General features: G+C 45.0%; 1 protein-coding gene across 2 annotated transcripts; it reads right to left on the bottom strand.

The window, feature by feature from the left end:
• Positions 1–395: 395 nt before the first annotated feature.
• SRPX2 (sushi repeat containing protein X-linked 2) lies at positions 396–24,807 on the bottom strand. Of its 2 annotated transcripts, none has more exons than XM_032620308.1 (11): positions 24,448–24,807; positions 22,523–22,764; positions 18,089–18,169; positions 9,896–10,087; positions 7,602–7,778; positions 7,199–7,325; positions 6,918–7,039; positions 5,454–5,633; positions 4,659–4,792; positions 2,038–2,159; positions 396–927 (listed from the first exon to the last, which is right to left on the bottom strand). In XM_032620308.1, exons 2-11 carry the CDS (start codon positions 22,602–22,604, stop codon positions 747–749), a joined length of 1,398 nt encoding a protein of 465 aa, XP_032476199.1. In that variant the 5' UTR covers positions 22,605–22,764; positions 24,448–24,807; the 3' UTR covers positions 396–746. The 2 variants fall into 2 exon arrangements, with proteins under 2 accessions (XP_032476199.1, XP_032476198.1); XM_032620307.1 differs by having other exon boundaries at positions 400–927; positions 1,993–2,159; positions 24,448–24,778.
• Positions 24,808–25,331: the final 524 nt, after the last annotated feature.

Here is a 25,331-nt window from a genome sequence, read left to right as displayed (position 1 = left end):
AACTGGGGGTTTCTCTGAGGAAGGGGCAGCATTGGCTCCCTTTTTGCTATGAGAACTGGAGGCTCAGTAAGGAGAGAGACTGTTGCCCATGAGCTAGTTGGAGGGGCAGGAGAAAGTCTGCTCTGGCCTGATTTTACTTCCCAAGCTCCCTCCCCCTGCAGCAGTTTGCTAACTCTTAGGTGAAGTGATGGCTGACAGAACATTTGTGGCCCAATACCCTAAAAAGGGAAAGGACAAGCAAGCTCAAGAACGTTTTGGTGCTCCCCCCACCTCCAATCACACAGTTAACCTGTAAGGAAGATCAGCCACACTTGCTAGTGTCCTGGTTGTCTGTTGTGATGGTGCTGCCCTCTGCTGTCACTTCAGGGTAGAGAAACCATTTAAAACACAGCCGGTTAGTGAATGAATTTAGAATTTACTTATCTGGAAGACTTTGGAGAGCTGGGCAGAAGCCCAGGTTAGGAAAGCAAGACCTTCTGTCCACAACCTGCTGCCCAGGGCCTGTCCTCAGTCCCTCCCTAGCTTCTTATGCTCCTCCAGTGCTACCTAAAGCAGAGACTTGCTTAAGGAAACTATTCCACAGCCCTAAAAAGGTGCCTGGAAATGTCCCAGGATCCGGGAACCTCACCCACTTCAGAGTCCTGTCCCTAGAGCTGTGGAAAAAGCATTTTTTCCTTTTATTAGGCCCCAGTTTCGGCTGACTGTGGGACCTTTGCCCTTGACCTCAACCATACCCTGGCTCAAGTTCACTCGCATATGTCCCTTTGCATCCGGCGCTGGGTCAGCTCCTGGTTGCTCAGTAGATAGTCATCAATGAACGTGAAGATTTCTTCGGGAGTGACAGGTTCCATGTAGCGTTCCCGGTCAATTCCCTGCTTGTCAATCAACACCATGTTGAAGTAGGAGCGAGTGAGGTGCTGAAATTGCCTAGAGAGAAGAGACCAGGGAGGTCTGAGACCTCGTATTGGCGTCATCCCACCAGGCTCTACTACCCTCTGACCTTTCACAGCTCCACTGATGGACTATTTTTTTCCCCACCCAATCCCTTTGCCCCATCCCCTCCACTACCTGTCTCAAGTCCCTTTGTTTTTCTCTGCTCAGACCCGAGTCTTGCTGCCCCTACGTGTCTAGCTCTGTTAAGCTGTCCCTTCCTCACTCCAGATGGAACAGCTTTGTTATTACCAAGCTGTGTTTGCCTCACAGGCCCCCTTAAGCAGGGCTATCACATACAGCAATGCGGGCTGCATGGAATAACTCCAGGGAGTACTGGTCACATGCACTATGCTGCGACTAGTGTTTCCTAGAGTTGGGCTGGGCACAGCCTGCACAACCAAACGTGGCAGCCCTGAGGTTGATGAATGTCACCTAGTCAACCTTGAAGTTGAGCAATATCACCAAATCTGCAGTCTCCTTCCTCTGAGTGTTTCCCAGTCTCTCTTCTATCTGGGACTGAATCTTTCTGTCCCTACTGAGACTGAGCTTTAGGGGCAGGTATTGTTTATAGAACAGAGATCAGTGATGGCTTTATTGGCTCTGAGTATATGTGGAGACATTGGAAGGGTGATAATAGATAGATAATGAGAAAAGTCAACTTCTACCACCTGTTGCCTATGGTCTTCTCTCCCCCCAGGGGCAGATGGGTATGATTCAGATTTCAATGCCTAAAATGTGTCTGGCTCCTTTGGAGACTGAGGGCAAAGGGATAAGGCCATAAGGCAACAGGATCAGAGGCTTATCTGAGTCATGTCTGGGTCTGTGTCTCAGCCCTGGCTGTGCTTCAGAGTCACCTCAGGTGCCTCCTAAAAGCACAGTCCTGAGGTGGTTTGGGGCGGTCATCTGTATTTTAAGCACCGCCCAACCCCCAATTTAATTGTGACACCCTGCCACTCTCTGACCTTACCTAATACATCCAAAGAGTTCAAACACAAGGAATTCCCTAAGAGAACAGTGTCTGCTGATTGTCCCACAACCCTCCTGTGGCCAATGACCTGCCTAGAGTTTCCGCCCAGCCCTTCCCTGTGGCCTCGCAGCCTGGACCTGAGCTCCTCGATGATGCTGGCTGACAGCTGTTGCTCCCGAATGCGCCCCACTTCCTGAGGTGGCTGCCCCACCAGCTCAATGATGGTCACGTGCCGCAGGTCCAGTCCGCAGATGGATTGCTGGGAGGGGAGAGCAGAAGGTTTTCTGTAATAGGCTATCAGACTCAAACCTAAGGCTACTTAGCTGATTCCTCCTGGGACCACGTGGAGGCAGTGTGGGAAAGGAGGGGCTTCTTCCCCAACCATCACACCAGGGGGTCTACGACCTCTTCCCTCTGTCATTCCTGAAGCTCTTGCCCTAACCAGTGTTTCCTTTATTCTAATGAAGTGTGGAACACTGGTTATACCATGTGGGGTAGAAAAGAGAAATGTAATTGATTAAATTGCAGGAACATCATCTCTCCTTGCTTAGTTTTGCATAGGTTTTTTTTTTTTTTTTTTTTTTTTTTTTTTACGGTACGCGGGCCTCTCACTGTTGTGGCCTCTCCCGTTGCGGAGCACAGGCTCCGGACGCGCAGGCTCAGCGGCCATGGCTCACGGGCCTAGCCGCTCCGCGGCATGTGGGATCTTCCCGGACCGGGGCACGTATCCGTGTCCCCTGCATCGGCAGGCGGACTCTCAACCACTGCGCCACCAGGGAAGCCCCTGCATAGGTTTTTAAATACATAGGTTCATTTTTAAATTGAGATATTATTTGACATATAACATTATATTAGTTTCAGGTGTACAATATAATGATTTGATATTTGTCTATATTGCAAAATGATCACCACAATAAGTCCAGTTAACATTCATCACCACACATAGTCCCATTTTTTTCTTGCAATGAGAACTGTTAAGATCTACTTTCTTAGCAATTTTCAAACATACGATATAACTATAGTCACCGTGCTGTACATCACATCCCCAGGACTTATTTATTTTATAACTGGAAGCTACATAGGTTCTTAATGGATAGCTATTGTGATAGGATAACAGTGACTATTGTTCATCGAACACACATACCTAATGCTTCGCGGGAATAATTGAATTTAATCCTCACAACACCCCTAACAGGGTAGGTGGTATCATTCTTATTCTGTAAAGGAGAAAGTAACTTGCCCACATTTTCATGACAATAAGATGCTGAGCCAAAATTCAAAATGAGGGCTGAGGCTGCCTGCCCCAAGTGTGTGCTCCTTACCACTAGGCTACATGGCCATGGCCTTCTCTCAGTCTCCAGAATTTCTCCAAAATGGTGCCAGTGCTCTTTCCATTACCCCTTCTCGCGTTCCTCTGCACTGGGCTGGACAATATGTAACCCTACCCCGGCTCTTTGTCCTGCCTCATCCAGCAGGGGCGCCTCTTAGCCAGTTACCTGGGGGGAGGTTTAAAGTGGCAGTGAGCACTGCCTGGTGCCCACCCCTTGTTTAATCTTTGGGCTACTCCTCTAGACCTGGCCCTCAAAGTCACAGTCCTCCCTGGCTGGTTTCTGTTCTTGTTCTTGCTTTCTGCTCAGGCTGAGGTATTGCCTTTGTCTGCCTTTTTGGGATCCCTGGAGGAACTAGGTCCTTTTTGGTCTAGATACCCAGGGTCATTCTCTTGATACAGCTGCTTTCATCCTGGGCCTCTGAATATTGACTTGGCAACTTGTAAGATTCAACTTTTAGAACCCCCCTAACTAACTTCTTCTTTTACCTGGGTATCCAGCCCCTTTCAGCTTATCAGAGCTGGTTCTCCAAGTCTTGTCAGCATAACTTGAATTCTCTTCAAGAGCCTAGTCTATTCTTTATTTTTAACATTATATTATTTTTTACTGAGGTATAGTTGATTTACAATATTATTTAAGTTTCAGGTGTACAACATAGTGATAGAATCTGGTCTATTCCTTTCACAAGTCCCAATGGTCAGATCTATTCTGTCCTTTCCACTTCTCCTTCCCCCACAAGTGGCTTTAACTAGATATCTGGTAGAATGTTAAAAATCCTCACGCAATTCCCACATATTACTTTGCAATATCACAACACTTTTCCTTCTCGTCTGCTATTAGTCGTGGTTAAGAGCACAGATCCTGGAATCAGACTGTCTGGGTTCGGTCCTGGCTCGGCCACTTACTAGCTAGTGATTTTGGGCAAATCATTAACCACTCTATGCCTCAGTTTCCTTACCTAAAAAATGGAGATAGTAATGGTACCTATTTCATAAGGGTTGCTGTGAGAATTAAGTGAATATGTGTAAAGCACATACTTGTATACCTGGTCCTTATATAGCACTTACTGTCTGTCTGTTAGTGCTATTATACCTTGAAAACATAAACATAATTAATTCCCCGCATTTACATTTGATCATCCATCTTACAAGTCTCTCCAGAGTGTTTTGCCACACAGCCTTCTCATGCTTCACCAAGCCTCCTGTAACCCACCATTCCAGTAACCTCACTGTCTTTTCAGTAAAAACAGCGGTTTTTAAAATGTGCTAAATTTGTCTACAGTAAAACTGATCAAATGTTGTCCATGGAGTCTGAGGAAGTAGCATTTGTGCTGCAGAAAGAGCAAGTCTTTGAGAAGAGGTAGGAGAGTAACGGAGTGAGGTAGGTGGAATGCAAAGAAGCTAAGCCCTGGTTAGAGGAGTGGCTCTCACCTGTAGCATAGAGATCTGCATTTTATAATATCGGTTGGAGGGATCAGGAGCCGAGATGATGAGGAGTCGCCGTTTCTCATAGAACTGATCCAGAAGGCCAGCAGCCGAGTTGACATTGACATTAATCTTCATAGCTAGGGCAGAAGCACATGGCCAGTCAGAGTATGGCCTGCTCCTTCATCCCAGCATGGATAACAACATCCTGAGGTGTTCCAGCCTTTCGGGTTAACCTTTTTTGGTGTTTCTCCCTTTCTTTCTTTTTTTCTTTTAACATCTTTATTGGAGTATAATTGCTTTACAATGGTGTGTTAGTTTCTGCTGTATAACAAAGTGAATCAGCTATACATATACATATGTCCCCATATCTCTTCCCTCTTGTGCCTCCCTCCCTCCCACCCTCCCTATCCCACCCCTCTAGGTGGTCACCAGGCACCGAGCTGATCTCCCTGTGATATGCGGCTGTTTCCCACTAGCTATCTATTTTACATTTGGTAGTGTATATATGTCCATGCCGCTCTCTCACTTTGTCACAGCTTACCCTTCCCCCTCCCCATGTTCTCAAGTCCATTCTCCATTTTCCTTGGGGGAAATCCTGAAAGAACACTTGGAGATTTTAAATCCTTTTTCTTGGAGGTGGAGTATGCTAAGGGGGAACACTGGCCCTGAAACATCTCAGAATCCCCCATTCCCACATCAGACACATTGCTCTTGGCCCCTGAGTCATAGACATTGGGAGATCCCCCAAAGTAGCCCTGATCAATATGTCCACTCTCCCCATTTCCTAGTTTCACTCACGAGCACAGATAGGTGGTGATCCTGACCACTGGCGGCTGGACTGGCACACCCGGGAGGGGGTCCCTTGGCGCTCATACCCTCCATCACAGTGGTATTCACAGGTGGCACCATAGTTGTCCCCCACTGAGGTGCAGGTGAGGTAGCCATGCTGCGGTGGTTTCAGAGTTGGACAGCGTCTCACTATCAGGGAGGAGTTCAAGTTAGGGGCTATGTTATTTCTTTTAGAAAAAAAAAAAGGCTAAGAGGATGCCTATCCTGGGTTTTCTAGATCAGCAGACCCAGAAAGATCAGAATGAATGACTTGTCTGTGTTTCCAATGGCCAGAGCTAGAGCCAGAATTTTCCTTCCTTATGGAATTAAATCTAAAATGTAGGCAAAGGTGTTCATAAAATGTGGAAGCACAGGTGAGTATATATATTGTCATCAAAAGAGTATCAATCTGTAAAAAGAAATTGCCATTTTTGTTTTCAGACTTTGGGGACACCCCGCATAAAGATGACTACCATACAAATTACTTTTAAGAGCAAAAAGAAATTGGAGGAGACTTAAATATCCATCAGTGGGAGAAGTGTTAAGCAAAGTATGATATATTCTTAGAAGCAGATTATTATACTGTCATTACAATACTTCTGAAGGGGGCTTCCCTGGTGGTGCAATGGTTGAGAGTTCGCCTGCCAATGCAGGGGACACGGGTTGGTGCCCCGGTCCGGGAGGATCCCACGTGCCGCGGAGCGGCTGGACCCGTGAGCCATGGCCGCTGAGCCTGTGCGTCCGGAGCCTGTGCTCCACAACGGGAGAGGCCACAACAGTGAGAGGCCCGCATACCGCAAAAAAAAAAAAACAAAAACAAAGTACCTGTGTTGTAATGAAAAGTAAAAAAGGGTGACATAAGATTGGATATGCAGTATGATCTCAATTATATACTTTTTAAAGTATGTGTGAATAAAAGACTAGAAGGAAAATACCAAAAGATTAACAACAATTGCCTCTGGATGATAGAGTAATAGGTTTTTTTCCCCTTTATATATCTCTTTATTTCCCATATGTTCAACAGTGAGCATGAATTAATTTTATGATGAAAACAAAACAAAACAAAAAGCAAGAATCAGGCAGCCAACACCACCAATTTCAGCAGAGGAGGAAGATGGAGAATGAAGGCTGATTAGCTTTAATCATTAATTTGAAGGCCAAGAAAAGAAATGGATAAGAGTACCTTTGTGGATTTTATGTAGATTTAGGAGAGTGAGAAAGTCTTGTTGGGAAACAGAGTTTCTGAAACATGTGTATGCACATGTCATGCAGGCTTCCTGAATGACCTGTTTAGTGAACTTATTTTCCCCATCTCCCAATGTATATGCAGTGTCTGTTTTAGGTATAGAGAGGAGAGGGTTGTGATGGGCATCTGGAGGGTAAGGGAAGAGCAGGAATAATAAGCAATGTAGAAATGGAAGACTTCTTTCTAACCTTGTACTTTTACAATGAACTTGCAGCTGGCCCGGTTGTAGGCTTGGTCGTAGGCAGTATAACGAATCACGTGCTCTCCTTCGGGAAAGTGAGAGCCAGGCTCAGGGCCCCGAAGTGTCACCCTGCATGGGACAAAGTGAGAGAGCCACTGAGGAAAGTGACTCTTAGAACTGGGGTCTGGGGCACATTATCACTGTACCCTCAGTCTGTGCGGTTCAGTGTGGGCAGCCTGAGTGCCTGGGAGAAGCTGGTGGGAAGCATAGGAGGCATCCATTACTCACCTGGTGATGGTGCCATCAGCCGAATCTTTCACCAGGGGTGGGTCCCAGTATACTCGAGCAGTCAGTTTCTCTGGCTCTGCCATCTTCTCACGGGAGTGGGGACAACGGATCTTGGGGGGATCTATGTCTGGCAAGGTCAGAAATCAAGTGCTGACTCATGGGTCCCCTGCCTTCCTTGGAGGGAACCCATAGAAACAATGCCACACCACTGGGTAGGTAAAAGATGCACTTTCAGTTCTAGATGCTCAACAAAACTGGGAGGCCCAGCTCCACGGGAAGTGATCACTTTGTTAAGCCCATGCCCAGGGTACCACCCTTGCAGCGAGCAGGAATGCCTTCTGTGGTGGACATAATGCCAGGCTGGCTCTTTGCAGCAGGACAGCTGGGAGCAACCAGCATTTACCTACACATACAGGCTCGCCTCCACTCCATCGCCCATCTTCCATGCAGATTCGACTGCGGTCACCTTCTAGGTGGTAGCCACTGGAACAGCTGTAGTCACAGCGAGAGTCAAGAAGCACCCCATTTGTGCATGTGTAGGTGCCACTCGTGATGAATGGCAATGCGTGGCATCTCATCTCTAAGAGAGAATGAAGTGGCAAGTTCAGTGGCCTGTGGGGTTTATGTGGAGGTGATGCCTGGGCATCTAGCACAGGGAGAACCGTATCGGAAACAGCAGAAAATACAGAAAACCCTACACCAAACTGCCCTGACATTTTTGTGCCTGATTGCCTCTTTTTCCTAATTGCCTTCTTATTTTGATATTATGAAGTATGGTACTGCTCTTGGTGGGTGGGGGTGGGGTGGTGGTCTCAAAGAAGTAAATTACTCATCCAAGTGCATGGATTTGAGAAACGCACCTGAGTTTGGATCCCAGCTCCACAACTTACTAGCTCTGTGACCTGAGCAAGTTACCTCATCTCTCCAAGCCTCAGTGTTTTCGTCACTAAAATGTGTATACCATGAAGTGGGATTGTTGTGCCGATTAAAGAGACAATGCATATAAACCTCTGGGCTTATTCAAAGCCTCAGCAGCTGATAGTTTTCCTCTCTTGTTCCTCAAATGCTAGACGCCCTTGAACAAATTTAAGGCTCCTTTTTTGAGTATAATGTTGGTACTACCACAAGCACTCCTCAGCTGAGGCTCACTTACAGGCAGGCTAGCCCTCTGTGCCAGTGAGAATACAAGTCAGGCCAGTGCCTGGAGGGCCAGCTTTGGTGGCATTTGCTTAAAGACGAGTCCATGTGCTTTAGACATCACGTGTGCCAGAAGCGGAAACAGCTTCCATGAATTGATTGTGAGCCTGTGCTTGCCAAAGTCTAGTTTGAAATACCTGATACCTGAAAGAAGTAGGCCAGCCATATCTTCCTTTAGGTTGTCTAAGTTCTAACCCTCCTTAACTTCAATTATTGGAGCTTTGAATAAAGATTCTATGAGCTATGTTTGTTTTGCTTCTTGGTCAAACCAGACTTGAGGATGATTGCCTTTTATTTTTTCCAGTCTCCTTTATATAAAGACCTAGGCAAAAAATGACCTCCTTGAAATCAGGTCCAAAAAAAAGGTTTGTCTTTTCAGCTGAATTTGTTTTCTTAGTATTACATGACAGTGAAAATGATAGATCCAAAGTGTTTGCCCTTGTGTCTCTTATGAGGAAGGCCACAGCCAGATTCAGTGTTTAAATATAGTAATTAACTCATTCTAGGCACCTGGAAATATGTACATCTCCAATTTTTAACTGGTTTTATGTTCATTTGTAGACTTATTTTAAGTTTTATGTTCATTGTAGACTTATTTGTAAGGCCAATTCAAATTCATTTTGGAAATGATGGTGTCTAAGTCCTAAAACAAATGCATTACAGTCACCTAGAGGGACGTGGTAGCTTCCCTCTTTCTGGCTATCAAGCTTCTCTTGTCCTCCACAGCATCTTCTCTGACCAACCCCATTTCTCTCTGAATGCTCAGCATTCTGCATCCCCTTACACTCCATTCACGTGCACACATTTGTGTTTCCATCCCATTAGTCTATAAGCAGCCTGGTAACTGAGGGATTGGCTTCTGAAGTGACCAATACAAGGCCCCGCACACATGGGTGTTCTACAAATGGCATTCAGTGATGGACATAGGGACAGACAAAGCTCAGCTGCCAAAATGGGGTAGGCTGTAGGGCTTGAATAAGAGGCAGGGATTTGGGAGCTAAGGGGGACATGACGTGAAACGTGCATGTTAGCACACCCACATTCCAGCCTTAGGGATTCTTCTTGACTTTCAGAAGAAAATGAAGACTAGTGGATGTCTTACAGTTTCATTGCCAAGGCCTTCTAAGGCCTTATGTCAGGAAGTACAGCAGTTTACCACAAGTGGGAATGAGTCTGAGACCACATATGCTCAGAGCTCCAGAGGAAGGCCCAAGTCTACATCAGGCCCCAGGCGTAAGCCTTCCATGCACTCCTCGACCTCCTGTGCCAGAAGGGCTGGTTGCTACTTAATGCCCCTATTGCTTGACCAATAACCACAGGGAGAGAAAATGAGCTGGAATGTTAGGATGGGGAAAGACCCTGTTGGGAGCCTGTGGATGATTCTCAATTTGCACTTGACAGAGGTCAGAGTAACACCTCCAGGCATATACCCTGGGTGGCTGGCCGGCCAGCCTCTCTCACACGCTCATGTCAACATATGCACGCACAGATACCACTTACGCCTGCAGTAGGCAGTTCCAGACCAACGGCGGCTTGGCAGGCATTGCACCGACCTCCGTCCAATCAGTCGAAAGCCCCGGTCACAGGAGAGCTCACAGCGAGTGCCCAGGCTGCTGTGATAATTTCCTCCTCTTGGTGAGTAGCATGTGGCTTCTCCATCCTGGATGTTTAATGTATAACACCATCGGGGGACTGTAGCAATAGAAGAAAAGTAAGCTAGAAGTACAGTAATCAAGACAGCGTGGTATTGGTGAAAGGACAGACACATAGATCAATGGAACAGAACAGAGAGCCCAGAAACAGACTCACACAAATATACTGAAATGATTTTTGACAAAGGTACAAAAACAATTTAATAGAGGAAAGATAACCTTTTGAACAAACGATGCTGGAGCAATTGAACTTCCATAGGCCAAAAAAAAAAAAAAAAAAAGGAAAAGCAAAACAAAGAACCTTGACCTAAGTGTCTCATACCTTAAACAAAAATTAACTCAAAATGGCTCGTGGACTTCAGAGAAAAAAGTAAAATTCTAAAACTTTTAGAAAAAAAATAGGAGAAAAATCTTTAGGATTTAGGGCTAGGCAAAGAGATCTTAGACATGATGCGAAAAGCACAATTCATAGAAGAAAAAAAATCAAGAAACTGAACCGTGTCAAAGTTAAAATCTTTTGTTCTGTGGAAAGCACTGTTGATAGGTGAAAGACAAACCACAAACTGGGGGAAAATATTTGCAAACCACATATGGGACAAATGACTAGTATCTAGACTATATAAAGAACTTGGAAAACTCAACAGTAAAAAAAGCAAACAAGCCAGTTAGAATATAAGCTTTAGATATGAACAGATATGCCACTGAAGAGGATATAGTGATGGCAAATAAGCACATGAAAAGATGTTCAGCATCATTAGTCATTAGAGAAATGCTAAATCAAAACTACAAAAAGATACCCTTATACACCCATTGGGATGACTAAACTTAAAAAAAATGGCAATTCTAAGTGCTGGTGAAGATGGAGAGAAACTAGAACTCTCATACATCACTGGGGGAAATACAAAATGATGCAGCTACTTTGGGAAATTATTTGGTAGTTTTTTAGAAAGGTAAATGTACACTTGCCAGGTGACTCCACAGTCCCACTTTAGGTATTTACCCAAGTGAAATAAAAACCCGTGTTCATACAAAATCCTGTACACAAATGTTTAAAGTATTCTATTCATAATTGTCAAGCACTGGAAACAGCTCAAATGTCCTTCTGAGGGTGAATGTTTAAACTAACTGTGGTTTAGCCATACAAAAGAAGGAAGTGCTGATACATACAACAACTTGGAGGAATCTCCAATTCAGTTTGTGAAATGAAAGAAGCCAGAATCGAAAGGCTGCAGGCTGTAGGATTCCATGTATGTGACATTCTGGATAAGGCAGAAATATTGGGATAGATCAGTGATTGCCAGAGATCAGGGGTAGAGGGGTGGATAACCTCAAAGGGGCAGCCCTGGGCAAATTTTTGGTACTGTGGTACTGGTGACCTGACTCTTTGCATTGTCAAAACACCAGAAAGAGTGAATTTTTACAGTGTGTACATTTACAATAACTGTTAAAAATAACACAAAGATGTAAGCTAGAGAAAGGAGGGGAATGCCATGTCAAAGTAGGCTGCTTAGGAATGAAAGTCCAATCCCAGTTCAATACTGAGCACAAAAGGTAATAGGGCTGTTAAATCATAAAGATGCCTCAGCTGCTACACAAAATAAGTGACTCTTCAGTGGGTTCAGATTTTAAAGGGGAACATATAAACAAGCAGAGGGCCACCTGCCCAAGAACACATACATAGGCTAACACAGATTTCTTAGCCTGGGGCTGGGAAGGCTAAAGCCCCGTATGAGCTAATTTGGTTCCCAAATCCTAAGAGACAAAAAAAGGGGGGCTTTGAAAAAAAAGCTCAACAGGAGCTAAAGGAACAAAGAAAGGCTAGAGCCTCTGTTTGAGGGCAGCTGGAGAATGAAGACAGATGACAGTGAGAAAACTAGCCTTTAAGCCACAACAGCCTTATGGCTTCTAGCGTTAGCTTTGAGCCTGTGGCTGTGACACACAGCTGCCATCTGGAGACACCATCTCCAAATGACAGAAAGTCTCTTAAGCACTACAGTGGCAGAGCTGTTGATTATATGGTCACAACACATATCATCAAGACTTTACATTCGAGGCCGGGACCTCAACAATCACTCTCATCCTATTTTTCACCCATATTCTGTCAAGGAAAATACACATAAAAGTGGAATGGATAGAACAAGCAAGCAATAGTAAAGGGAAATATATACCTCAGGATAAATGCTGAGACAGTAATAGAGGTTCTAGCTATTGTAAATAAGTCCAAATTGGCTGGCCTCGAGGAATACTGGCATAAAGAGAACATGTCAGATTTGTGATTACCAGAGGCAGGGGGTGGGGGGAGTGGGAATTGGATGAAGGTGGTCAAAAGGTACAAACTTCCAGTTGTTAGATAAATAAGTGCTAGGGATGTAATGTACAACGTGATAAATACAATGAACAGTGCCATGTGTTATATGTGAAAGTTGTTAAGAGAGTAAATCCTGAGTTCTCATCACAAGGAAAAATATTTTTTTCTATTTCCTTAATGCTGTATCTATATGAGATGATGGATGTTCACTAAACTTATTGTGATAATCATTTCATGATGTATGTAAGTTAAATCATTATGCTGTACACCTTAAACTTGTACAGTGCTGTATGTCACTTATAGCTCAATAAAACTGGAAGAAAAGAAAATAAAGACTTGAACCACGAGGCACAGCAGTTTACCAAAAGAAAAAAAAAGGAACATGTTGGAAGGCTGGAAAGAGCAAAAACACTATCCCAATTTTCTATTTTTCCAGATTTATTGAGGTATAATCAACACATAAAATTGCATATATTGAAGGTGAACAATGTGATATTTTAATATATGTATACATTGTGAAATGATTACTGCAATCAAGTTCATTAACACATCTATCACCTCACATAGTTACCTTTTTTTTTTGTAGTGAGAACACTTAAGATGTACTCTCAGTAAATTTCAACTATGAAACATAGAATTATTAACTATAGTCACCATGCTGTACATTAGAGCCCCAGAAGGAAGAAGAAGGCAGCCTCTGGGAACTATAGCCTGGTGAGACTGACAGCACTGATAGCAAAGTGTTCTAGAATATTTAAACATAGGCTTATGAGCAGTTAGGAGAAGAAGTGGTGATCTCCAAGTGACCCCAAAAACAAGTAATTGAAGACTGACCTTGTTTCCTTTTTGGGTATGGTCACCAGACTAGTAGAGCAGGGGAAATGGTAGGTGCATTATGTGGAAGTCAGTGAGGCATGTGACAATGCCTTTCATGCCATTGGTGTGGATGAGATGAAGAAATACTTCCACATGGGAGAGGTGACAGTACAGTTATGGAGATTCATAACTGGCTGAACAAAAGAGTACTGATGGGAAATTGAAACTAAGAACGTGGTAGGAAAATTGTTAGTCATTATGGAGTAGCTATGGTGTGCTAGTCACCATGCTTTATATTTTCATTTTCCCATCATCTCATATAGTTCTCCCAATAGCTCTGTAAGGTACAATATGTAGGTATTTATCCCTATTTTGCAGATGAGGAAGTAACTTGCCCAGGATCCCTCAGCAAGTAAGGGACAGAGCTGGGATTTGAACCCCAGGTTTGTCTGGCTCTAAAAGCCATTTTTTTTCTAACTACAATATCTGTCATTGCAGCATGTTAGGCTGCTGTTTTGAAGTATACATTTACATTTTTGATTAGGTACTATAGCCATATGTTTCAAAACCCCAAAAGTATAAAAGTTATGCAGTAAAATTCTCCCTCCCACCCCTGCTCCCACACCTACCCCCACTAAGTCCCCCCATCAGGAAACACTGTTAATAGTTTCTTTACACATATACAGCGAATCCTATTTTCCCCTCCACTTTATCACATAGAGTAGCATATTACGTCCACTGTTCCCACCAACGTTTTTTAAAATAAACTTAACAATGTGTTTTAGAGGTCTTCCCCATCACTCCAGAGCAAGCACGAAATGTATTTAAATGAAATAACATTTGTAAAATACATAGCACAGTGACTAGCACATAATACGTGTTTGTCCAGGGTCAAAACTGCTGGAAGGTGGAGGAGCTGGGATTTGAATTCAGGCCTGTGGCCTCTGCGATCCACATATCTCTTTCTAGAGATTATAAAGAAAACAGTGTGCTGACAACAGGATTGAAAGCACCTTCTTCGTGATTACCTTCAGATAACTCAGGCAGAGTTACCAGCTTGCCCAGAGCTGCAGAAATCTGGGAGCAAGTGGTGGCCCAGAGGATTGGGACGTACCTCAGAGAACGGTTTCTGACTCCAAGCTAGGAGTCAGTTTAAGGGAATGAAAGAAAGTTCAAGATTAGTGAAAATGGTACCAAAGTACATGCACACTTTGCTCTAAAATATTGATCTGCTTTTTACTGGTTAACTCTTGTTTTTTTTTTTTAAACCTTCTTTGCAAAAAAAAAAAAAAGGTTACCTTTTTAATGAAAGAAATAGAATAAGCATGGCTTTGAAGTCAGACAGAACTGGGCTTAAATTCCTGCTCTGCCACCCCTGAGCTCTATGATTCTCTAAACTGAAATTCCCTGAGCTTAGTTTCCTGATCTGTAAAGTGGGGATAATAAACCAGTTTCATAGGACTGTTTTGAGAATCAAATGAAAATGCGTGTGTAAAATATATCTACTCCTGGGAATGGGAATGATATTCCCTGAATCAGTGTCTGGGTTTGAGCCACTGGCTCATCCCATCTCAAGCAACAAAACGCTGCAGCCATAAGGAGATGCCATCCCCAAATTACAGAAAGTCTCTTAAACACTACAGTTGTAGAGCTGTGGATTATGAGGTCACAAGACCTTACAAGGAATGCTGGAACCTCAGGTTGTACTTTCCTGGCCACCCCTCCCCCCTCAACATAGATAACCGTACTGAATTAGTTTTATGCCTTGAGACTAAGTCCCAAAGATAGCCATGAGACACTTGACCCCAAGGCCAAAGGCCACCATGTGGCTTATTTTTTTAATGGCTTTATACACATTTAAAAATAACCAATGAGGCAGATTAATTTTAATCATAGGGCTGTTGGACCCTCCCCACCAAAAGTACCTTCTGCACCTGTTGCTTTTTCCTATCTACTTCTCCCATCTACAGTCTCCTACAATCTGGCTTCTGCTCCCAGAATGCCAACCAGCCAGTAAACATTTCTTGAGCATCTACTTTTGACATAGCTCTATGGGGTGTCATACGTGGCTCCTTCTGTTAAACAGGTAACTATTTTGTTGAGGGTAATAAAAAGTAAACCAAAGAGGCAGTATATAATGAATGCCGAACGAGTGGTCCAGACAATAAACATTTATTTCAGAATAGGTATACAGTAGGTACTCAACAAATAGCCATTGAATAAATGAATGAAAGAATGAATGGATGAGGGAGAGTTCAGCATGGGCCAAAGCAGTTAGGGAACAGAGTAGAGCTCCACTAATCTGGCTACTCATCGATTTCATGTGGGGAGAAGGGGTAATAAGTTGTTAGGCCAGACAGCTAGACTGAGACCAAATTCTGTTAGAAATGATCACAGTGGGTCACTAGGTTTGGGGAAAGGAGAAACATGAGTCAGAGAATCCAGTTAGGAGGCAATTGTCATTATCAATGTGTGAGGTAATAAAGGTTTTAATCCCATGGATTAATAAACAAATGACAATTCTTGGTGAATGACTGGTGAGAGGTGATGAAGAAAAGGGGCTATTAAAGGTGCCATTAAGGTATTTTTAAGAGAATGATGGTATCATTATCAAAAGTTTGAAGGCCAGATGTCAAACCTTTTTCAGGGAAGCAGAAAGAATTTAGTTTTCGATATCTCCAAATTTAAGTGTCCAGCAGCAATTGGAGATGTAGTCCAGAAGCTCAGGGGACAGGTCAGGGTCACTCAAAGTTCAGATCCATGCCTCAGGCTCCCTCTTGTCACCACTAGAGAACGCATCTCCGTTCTTGGCTTCAGCTATGGCCAGAATAGTGAAATGTCGTGGAGCCCAAGGAAGGGGGCGGGGTGAGAAGAGAGGGATGGTGTCCACTGTTACTGAGAGATGGGGGAGGTTGAGCTCAAGAAGGGGCCATATGATTTGGGCTTGAGGAGAGAATTGTGATTGATCTTCAAGGGCTGTCATTCCAGCATGGAAATCTGTGGGTGAGTGGGAAAGAGACCATAGGGAGTTGGGGAGTTAGCAAGTGCTGGGACAGAGAGGCAGTGGGTCTGGACAATTTAGCAGTGAGAAGACAGGTAGAAGGTAGCTAGAAAGGAGCAGAGAGGAACCCCAAACTCCGATCACTTGTCTATTGAAACTGTTTTCTCAAAGGTCACCATTTACCTTCTTCTTGCCAAATATATTGTTTATACCCTCAATTTGTTTCTTTCCAATATTTGACACAGTAGATCTGTTATCTCTTCCCCTTCCTTAAAATTCTCTTCCCTCATGGCTTCTGTAATTTGATAGGTGCTACCCCAATCTCCTCCTACATGGCGGACCACTAATGATCTCTCTTCTTCTTGTTGGTTCCTCTTCTCCTGATCACATTCGTAGATGTCTTCTAAGGCTCTGACCTTGGCCCTCTGATCCCTCAGACAGCTCATCCATCTAAGCTAACGACCTGACTCACGAAGCTCCATCTTTCTACTCCCCACTGTCTATAGGGTACAAACCACTTTTTTTTGTGGTACGCGGGCCTCTCACTGTTGTGGCCTCTCCTGTTGCGGAGCACAGGCTCCGGACGTGCAGGCTCAGCGGCCATGGCTCACGGGCCCAGCCGCTCTGTGGCACGTGGGATCTTCCCAGACCAGGGCACGAACCCGTGTCCCCTGCATCAGCAGACGGACTCTCAACCACTGCGCCACCAGGGAAGCCCCAAACCACTTTTCTTTTCTAACCTTGTCTCTGTGAGAGGGGGGGTCTTACAGTTCTCCCAGGTGTTCAGACTGGATGCTTTCAGAGGGTTGTTTGTTTCTTACCCTCTTGGTGCGTCAAATCTGTACTAGGTCTTGTCATCTCTTTGTTTGAGACATCTCTGGGGTTCATCCTTGCTCTCCATTTCTTTTCCACTAGCCTCAATCATCTCTTACCAACATCACTGTTACTGATTCCTGGAGGATCTCCCTGACCTGGGCTCTACCCCTCCCAAACTCCTACTTTCTGTCCACAGTAATGAGGTTGATATTCTGAAATTACTATTTACAATCTCACTCCCCTCTGCAAAAACATACGATGACTCCTTATAACTTCTAGCACAACAGCTAAACTCTTCAGCATGGCTTGCAAAGCACAGAAACAAAGAATCTTAGAAGTGGAAGGGATATCAGACATTGCGTGATCTAAATTTCCTTCTAATGCAGGAATTGCTATTCAGCATTTTTCACAGATAGTCCTCGTGCCTCTCCTTAGAAGGGTCCCTAGATCATGGAGCCTTTCCAAATTTGGTCTCACTCTTTATATTTACCTCCTACTACTCCCTCCACATCCCATCTCCTCTAGTGAGGCTGGATTCTTCCTAGCTCCTTCCTCTTACACGTTTGTTCTTACCTCTATATCTGTGGCCATCTGCTATGCTGAAGGCCCTCCCATCCCCTTTCCAGTTCTCAGATCCACACATCATTCAAAGCCTAGTCTAAATGTCATCTTTCATGACCCCTCCCATGACTTCTTTTTCTTAACTCCTATCGCATTTACTGCTAGCACAGAGTTTCACGCTTACTTGCCCTATGCCTGCTAATTTTATTGCGCCCTCACCCATATCCCCCAGCAGAATGTAAGCTTCTTGAGGGGGACAAAACCCTACCTTAGATTTTATATCACCCAAGGCTTTCGTTACAGAGGATTAGGCATACAGTAGGTACTCAGTCAATACTTAAATATAGATGGGCAACTCTAGACAGGTGAGATCACACAGCAAGTCAGTAACCAAATTCATGACTGGAAACCACAGCCCCTGCTTCCCTGAGCTGCAGCTTTGGCACAAATGAGCCAAGCTGGGTGAGGATGCTTCAGGCAGGGCCTAGGCCTTAGGCCAGATAAGGCCCTTCCTGAGCCTGAGAAGCAGAGAGGATTACCTCGGTAGTCTAGGGCAGGGGCCTGTGGGACCTCTTCAGCATATACTTCATTGTAGCTTTCATCTGGGTAGTAGCCTGAACCTAGAATGAAGAATATATCAAGATGACATATTGGTTTCTTATGCAAGTCCTTCCCAACCTTTTCCCCTTTCCAACTTGGTCCCTTTCTGAGGACATGACACTCCATGGGTGGGGAACTAGGTGGCTATTTAGTGGGGAAAATCCTGTCTTGTGAAGCAGCAGAATTATTGTGGGCAAACGTCCACACCTCAGGTGCACAGAGGGTGAACTCATGTTGTGGGAGAGGTGGGCGGCTTACTGGTAGCACTGGAAACCTCCATTCAAAAGAAAAAAATCAAAATTCTTGACCAGCCATGAATCCTGCCCATCTGGACTAGAAATGACCCATTTCCTTGATGTAGCACATGAGTTTTGGTGAGACACTGATGATCAAGCTCTGAGGATGGACAGTTGTTGTCCCAGGTAGGAGGAAAACATAGAGCCTGAGCAAGGGTCTTTCCACTAGTGATGGGCCTTCTCACAATCCTCAGAGGGAAATAATTCCTCAAGCTCCCACCAGCCCACAGGGCACCAGCCTTTTGCCACCTGGTTGCCAGGGCTAGGGGTGGCATGCGAAGGCAAAGAGGGAGGGCTCAAAAGGCGAGGGGGCATGAGAAGGGTTTCACTTCCTGAGCAGTTTGTCCTGCTTTGGAGAGATACCTAGTTCCTCTAATCAGCAGGAGCCTTAGTAGGGGGCTGCTGAGCTAGAGAACATTCCACAACCACCCTCATCCCGTTAAGTGGGCCACTCCCCGGTGGAGGCCAGTCTATGGCTGTCCGGGAGACTAAACAGTGCGTTCCACCAGACGGCAGGAAATGGGTCATGAATACGAACTAATTGGAATACAACTTGGTCCTTTCCGGAGGGAAGTTGCCGGAAGCTCTCTTTCCAGCCTCCCAGAGCCCTAAAGCACACACAGGAATAGAGCAGCCAGCCCTGCTGGAGTCAGAAGACAATTCTACATTCCCAGGAGAGAGTGTGCTTCCAGGACAGGGCTGGGTTTTAGTGCTGAAGCCCTTTGGCCTGTGTCAACACTCCGACCACAAGCTCGCCTGCCTCCTCTCTGCACAGAGGCACAAGGCCCCCTGCACTAAAGGGTGGAGCAGAGCGCAGATGATGAGGCTCTTCCAGTCCCCACAGGCATAGGCTGCGGGTGGGGGGGCGTGTTGGGAAACCAGTCCAGCTTGATGAACAAGGGAATGAATCAAACTGAAAGTTTGCCTTATGAAATCATGTCCTCGTTGGTTTGCCCTCATTCCAGAGGAAAGAGTTCATTTTTTCTCCTTCCCTTTATTTTTTCCTGGTTTCCCATTTTGCTTCTTCTCCTGGATTTCCTTTATTCCTTCTTAGGCCTCCTCTCCCTTGCTCCCTCTTTCCCCACCTGGGAAGTTTCTTTGTAGGGAGGTGGGAAACAGAATTCTTGTCAGCTGTTTCAGTTTAGTATCAAACCCTTACAGCGCCTGTAAACAGGAGGACAGATGTGCACGATTCTCTAAACGCTTTGGTCCCCCTACCCTTGTTCCAGAGCTTGCTTGTGAAGAAATGCCCAGCAGGGAGCAAGCCTCTGTTTACCAGAAGAGCAGACAGGAGTGTCCAAGGCCTGTGGCTGGATAACAACAACCACAATAACAACGACTGCTAACATCACTCAACACCTACTCTGGGTTCAGCGCGTTACATACGTCATCTCATTAGATCACCCTGACATCTCAGTGAGGTAGACACCCATATTGCTTTCATATACACTTGAGGTAACAGGCTCAGAGGAATTCAGGGAGTAGCCCAAGGTCTCCCAGCTAGTAAGGAGCAGAATGGGTATTCCAGCCCAGGGTGGTTTGGTCCCCTCGAGACCAAACTCAGACACTCCACTAAAGATGGCGGTAGGGGAGAGCTTTGGACAACGCCCAACAGGAATAAAAATCCAAAATCTTTCTCGCAATTCAGCCTTTTTTCACTCTATGTGTGCGGGATCGAAGGCCACCAAGCATTTCACATCATTCCAGAATTACAGGGGATTTGGGAAAGCTGAGGGGAAGACTCAGTCAGATAATTACAGTCTTTGCCAGGGTACAGAGGTGGCTGGCCCAGTGCCAAGTCTGCTTTGTGACAGGAATAAGTTGGGGCCACCTTACCACTTTAAGTCTTTCCATTTCTCCTCTTTGCCTGTCTTTGGGTATTTTTTTGGCAAATATTAAGATACTGAGATGAGATATGGGAAACCAGAGGGTCCCCCCTTCCCACCTTGTTCTGTCTGCGTGTCCCTCTTCAGCCCTGGTTGGGAGAGCTTTGGGCAGCATTCCTTGGTTCCTTTATGCTGATCAGTGGTTACTCTGTGGTCTGTTACTGGGTTCCTCCAACTTCCATAGTACAGTCAGACCCTCTAAGCACTACCCTTCACAAAGGTGTGGTTGGAAATGTAACTGATAGTTGATGACAATTTTAAGATCCCCCCTAATGCTTGGATTATGATAAGAAATACTGTCTGACTTCCTGAACTGCACAGATATGCCAATATGCACTTTTAACCCACTGTTGGCTTGATTTATATTCTTAACGCTTCCCACCCCCTGCTGATTATTCTTGGATCCTTTTTCTGATTAGCCAGGAATCCACACTTGGCTGCTTTCCTTGTACCATTCCCATTGGAGGACAAAGCTATAGTCATGAACAAAACAGTGCTGAATGCATAGAGAGTGGTCATTAAATATCTATTGAATGAAGAAATGAACAGGTGGGATGGAGCAAGCTCCGACAACTGAGCTAGTGATGTAGGGGAGGATTATTGGGAAATTTCCAAATTTCTCTCATCACGTAGCTTCCTAAGAAAAGAGAAAGGCAGAATGAGTGGGCTTGCAGGGCTGCCAGAGACCTCACCAGCCTGGGCTCCTGAGAAGGAGTGATGACCATAGTGATTCTTGTGAGAAGTGGGGAGTAGCCACCTTTGCAAACAGCCCTTTGAGAGTTTCAAATGAATCCAAGTCTTTTAAAAAACTGCACTGTCCTTAAGACTCCAACAGCTCAGGCTTCCACCCTGGGAAAGGTCAAGGCCTTTGTGTGCCATGAGGTTTCTTATGGTTATTCAAAATGGGGCTTGAGCCATCTAACCTCCACTCCATAGTCTCATGGTCTTTGGCCGGATTTTGGGCTCATGTACTTGAACTGAAGCTGGGGGGAGGTTGGGGAGGACGGCTGCACATGGTATCTCCTGGGGACTTGGGGCTCCTATAACCCCAAGCAGTGTGCACTCTTCCAAGGGCTTGACTTGAATTTCTTCATCTCAGCGTCAGCCCTTATGCTTCACCCCCTACAGAGCCAGGTTAAGCCAAGGAGGGGAAGAAGTGCGCATATTTGTTTGAAAGCTCGATGCAGCTGTTCCAAACAGAGCTACTGCCAGAAGCCTCCACCAGGAGCTAAGGGCATGTGGAAAATTTTAGCTACAATGACTGCAGCTGTGATGGAAGCAGTTTCTTATTTACTCATCTCTGGATGTTTTTCTAACTCCATTAGTTGAGCCTGTCTCCTGCCCCTACTCCCCCCAGCCCCCATGAAGGCAGATGCTGCAGGCCACAGAATATTCTTAGCACTTGGAATGCCAGCTGGGCCCCATCAAAAACCCCTGTCTGGCACCTCATCATCCTTCCTTCATTCCTCCCCTTCCCCTCTCCCATCTCCTCGCTGGGTCTGTTCTCTTGAGCTCCCTATGTCTCCCCAGGGGCAAAGGATGAAACATTCAGGGATCTAGAAATGCCCATCCCTTCCAAAATAAGAAACAAGCCAGAAGAAACTGAGGGATTCCTGTTTAACAGAATGTGGTCTGAATTGTCATTAACAATCTTCAGCAGAAAAGGGCTATAAAAATCTCATCCTATAAACAAGGTCTGGGAGGGGCGAGAGAAAGAGAAAGTAAGTGGAGAAGCAGGTAAGATAGTGGCCTCAAAAGCCATGTTGACCAACCTTATTTTTTAATATTTATTTATATTTATTATATTTATGAAGTATAGTTTATGTATAATATTATATAAATTACAGGTGTACAATATAGTGATTCACAATTTTTAAAGATTATACTCCATTTGTAGTTATGATAAAATATTTGCCATATTCCCTGTGTAGTACAAATAAGCTACAAAGATATATTGACCAACATCGTTTTTATGCTGGTGCAGCCTGTTTTCAAAAATCTCTTATCTGTTTGCCTCAAAAACCTCCCTCGGTAGCCTTTTGCAATGTTTAACCATCTTTGTTGTTGAGGATAGTTCTTCTCTGTATCTAATTTAAGTGTCTCCTATTGCGGTCTAACCCTTCCCTTCTCTAACACTTGCTCTAAGCCCTGCCCTTCCTGGAAATAATGGGCAACAGCTCCTAGAGCTTACCTGCGTACCAGGTTGGCGTCACTGCTGGAGTGAGGAAGAGCAGCAGAGAGAGAGCTCTTCTTCGAGTTAGTTGAATGGCCATCCTTGAAAGGGGGAGAAGGGGGAGTGGGAGGGTGGTTTAGGGAGACAAGAATAGAGGTATGTGGCCAGGAGCGCCAGGAGCACCAGGGCAAAGGAGGATGACTTTCAGAAATCAGCCATCAACGAACTTCCAAAAGTGAGGGAAAGCAGAAATGCAGGATCTGCAAGGAAGAAGAGAGATTTTTAAAATAATGAATGCCTATTATATGGTCCCCCTTGTAAGGATCTTCCACTTTATAGAATAACAACACTCTGTTTGTTAATTTTGGTCTTTCCCTCCCAGGAGGAAGAGGGCATAAAACAACCAGTTCTCAATTGACCCTGGTGATAGCTGATGCCAATGTTCTATGTTCCAAGTTACAGAGAGGGACAGTGAGGTACAAAGACCAGGAAAGGGCCAACATTAAGTCATATAGAACCAAATGGGAATCCTGCAATCTAAAGGCACCAGTTGATGGTTTCATCCACTTAACTAGTACTTCCTAACCACAAATCTGGGAAAGTGTTAGCATATATGGACTGAGAACTTGAACTCTAGAGTTACACAGATCTGCATGTGTATCCAATTCTATCCCTATTAGCTATGGGGCTTTGGACAAATTCCTTACCTTCTCTGAGCCTCAGTTTCCTCATCTATAAAATGGGAATAATAATAGTATCTACCTTATAGAATAGACTGTTGCCTGGCACATAGGGAAGCAATCCATGTGTATTAGATATTATTATTACCAACTCCATCTTGAACAGGACTGGATGTCTCCTTTCTGCAGTCTCTCAGGTGGTGACTATACCCTGGCTCTGTTCTTAGCTTTGGGCTTTGAGGCTTAGTGGCTTAGTAGTGGCTTCTGGCTTTCAAGTCCAGCCTAACCTTCTAGTTTTACCCTGCTGAGCCAGCAGGAAGTCAGTGGGGTTGGAAAGAACCTACTGAGGTACGTGAGGAGAGGGTAAGCAAGCTCCCACTGCCCTCTTACTTCCCGTCCTGTCCTCACTCTAATGGGATGAGAGTTGTGTGGTTCCCAGTAGGCAAATGCTTCATAAATGACAGTGTTAAAACTTGCTGCCCATTGGTATAAACTGGCTGCTGGACTTCTCAGCAAGCACCCACAGGCTTTCAATGAAATGCCATGCTCGGGGGAGGTGTCGGTCCCAGAAATGGAGGAACAAAAGGATGGCAGATTCTGGCCAGCCTCCCTAAGGGGCGTGAGAAGTCCAAGAATGGCAAAAATTCACTTTCCAGTTCATTACTCCATGGCTTCAGATTTTGTCTAGAGAGTGGCAAGGAAGCAGGATAGAGAAGTAAGAGCAAGCAGGGGAGGCAAGGAAAGTGGAAAGATGTGGAAAGGAAGCTTAGCAAGAAAAGACAATCTGCCAGAGCTGAAGGCAAGAGATAAAAGCAGAAAGAGGGAGCGAAAGGATGAGAGAGAGGAGATTAAAGAGAGATTCAGGAAAATGAACAGCTAGATGCCCTGATCATCAACCCCTCTCCCACATGCAGCTTCCATCCAGTTCCTTGGTTTGGGAGCAGGGGCTTTCCTTTGCAGACCCAGTGCTCTGAGACTGTGACCCCTTCCCTGCCCACCTTCTCCCCAATCTCAGACTGAAAACTTGACTCATCACTGGGGTCAGCCATCCCTCTGCTGTGGGCCGGGAAGGTAGTGGGAACTTGTGTCTGCAGCCAGGTCACGGCTCAAATGGAAAGCAGCATGTGGTCCAGTTTCATAAAAGAACTTCTTCCTCCCCCCACCCTCCGTCCAAGCCATTTTTCCCAAGTCCTGGCTCTCGTTACCCTCCCGGGTTGTGAAATGGGGTAGTGTGGTGTGGACAGATGAAGCGGCAGATCTTACCTGTTGTATGGTTTTTTTGTGTTCTCTCTCTCTCCTTCTCTTTCTCTCTCCTTCCTCTCTGCTCCTCTCATCAGTCGGAAAAACTTCTACTTTTTTACATTCCTAGAACGAGTGGCTCCTGGTCTGTCCGGGCCTCCGGGATTCTGTTAACACTGCCCAGATGTTAGGACATCAGCATCTGCCAAAAGTTTCCTTAAAGCTATATTATCCCCAAAGTTATAGCTGTTCCTCCCTCAGAAAAGAGTTTTAGAGAGGTGGGGGAGAAGGAACTCAAGGATGAGAGGAGCTCAATCCGTCTGCTGCAGAGCAGAGGAAAGTGTGAATGGTGCTGGCCCCAAGCCTGTGAGTATAGTAATGACTAACAGGCTGGCTAAAGGGCTTCCAGAGATGTGGTGTACTGAAGAACACTTTTTTTTTAAAATGACTCAGCATGACCTCAGGATTGAATGAAAAGGAATTCCACAAACTCCTAGGAGAGGGGAAGAGTGGAGCTGATTTTGACATTCCCTGCAGATTTCCCCTGTAATTCCTTAGTACTCTCCATCCCCAAGTTGCCCTGCCATCCCTATGTACAGGGTCAGATCCACTTTGAAACCCTCTCTGATGACCTAACTCCTATGGACTTCAGTTTCTGATAAGATTATGTTGCTGACAAAAAATACCATGCACTTCTAGCCTGCAGAATCAAAACTGATTTCCTGTAATAAGCGTGGAGACAAAGCATACTTAGAGAAGCTTTAGGGGGAGGTTGTTTAAGCCAATTGAGATGATCTATCTCTGCATGGCAAGGTTATAGCCATTGCTAAGCTGTTTCCCAATGATCTCTTATGGAGGGCTGTGTTTCTTCTCACTAAGCAAGCTTTGTTCATTTTAGTATCTGATAA

The sequence above is a fragment of the Phocoena sinus genome, chromosome X (assembly GCF_008692025.1).
Source record: "Phocoena sinus isolate mPhoSin1 chromosome X, mPhoSin1.pri, whole genome shotgun sequence".
Classification (NCBI taxonomy): domain Eukaryota; kingdom Metazoa; phylum Chordata; class Mammalia; order Artiodactyla; family Phocoenidae; genus Phocoena; species Phocoena sinus.
Note: the sequence above shows the minus strand (reverse complement) of the source record. Positions and strands in the feature narration are given on the sequence as shown.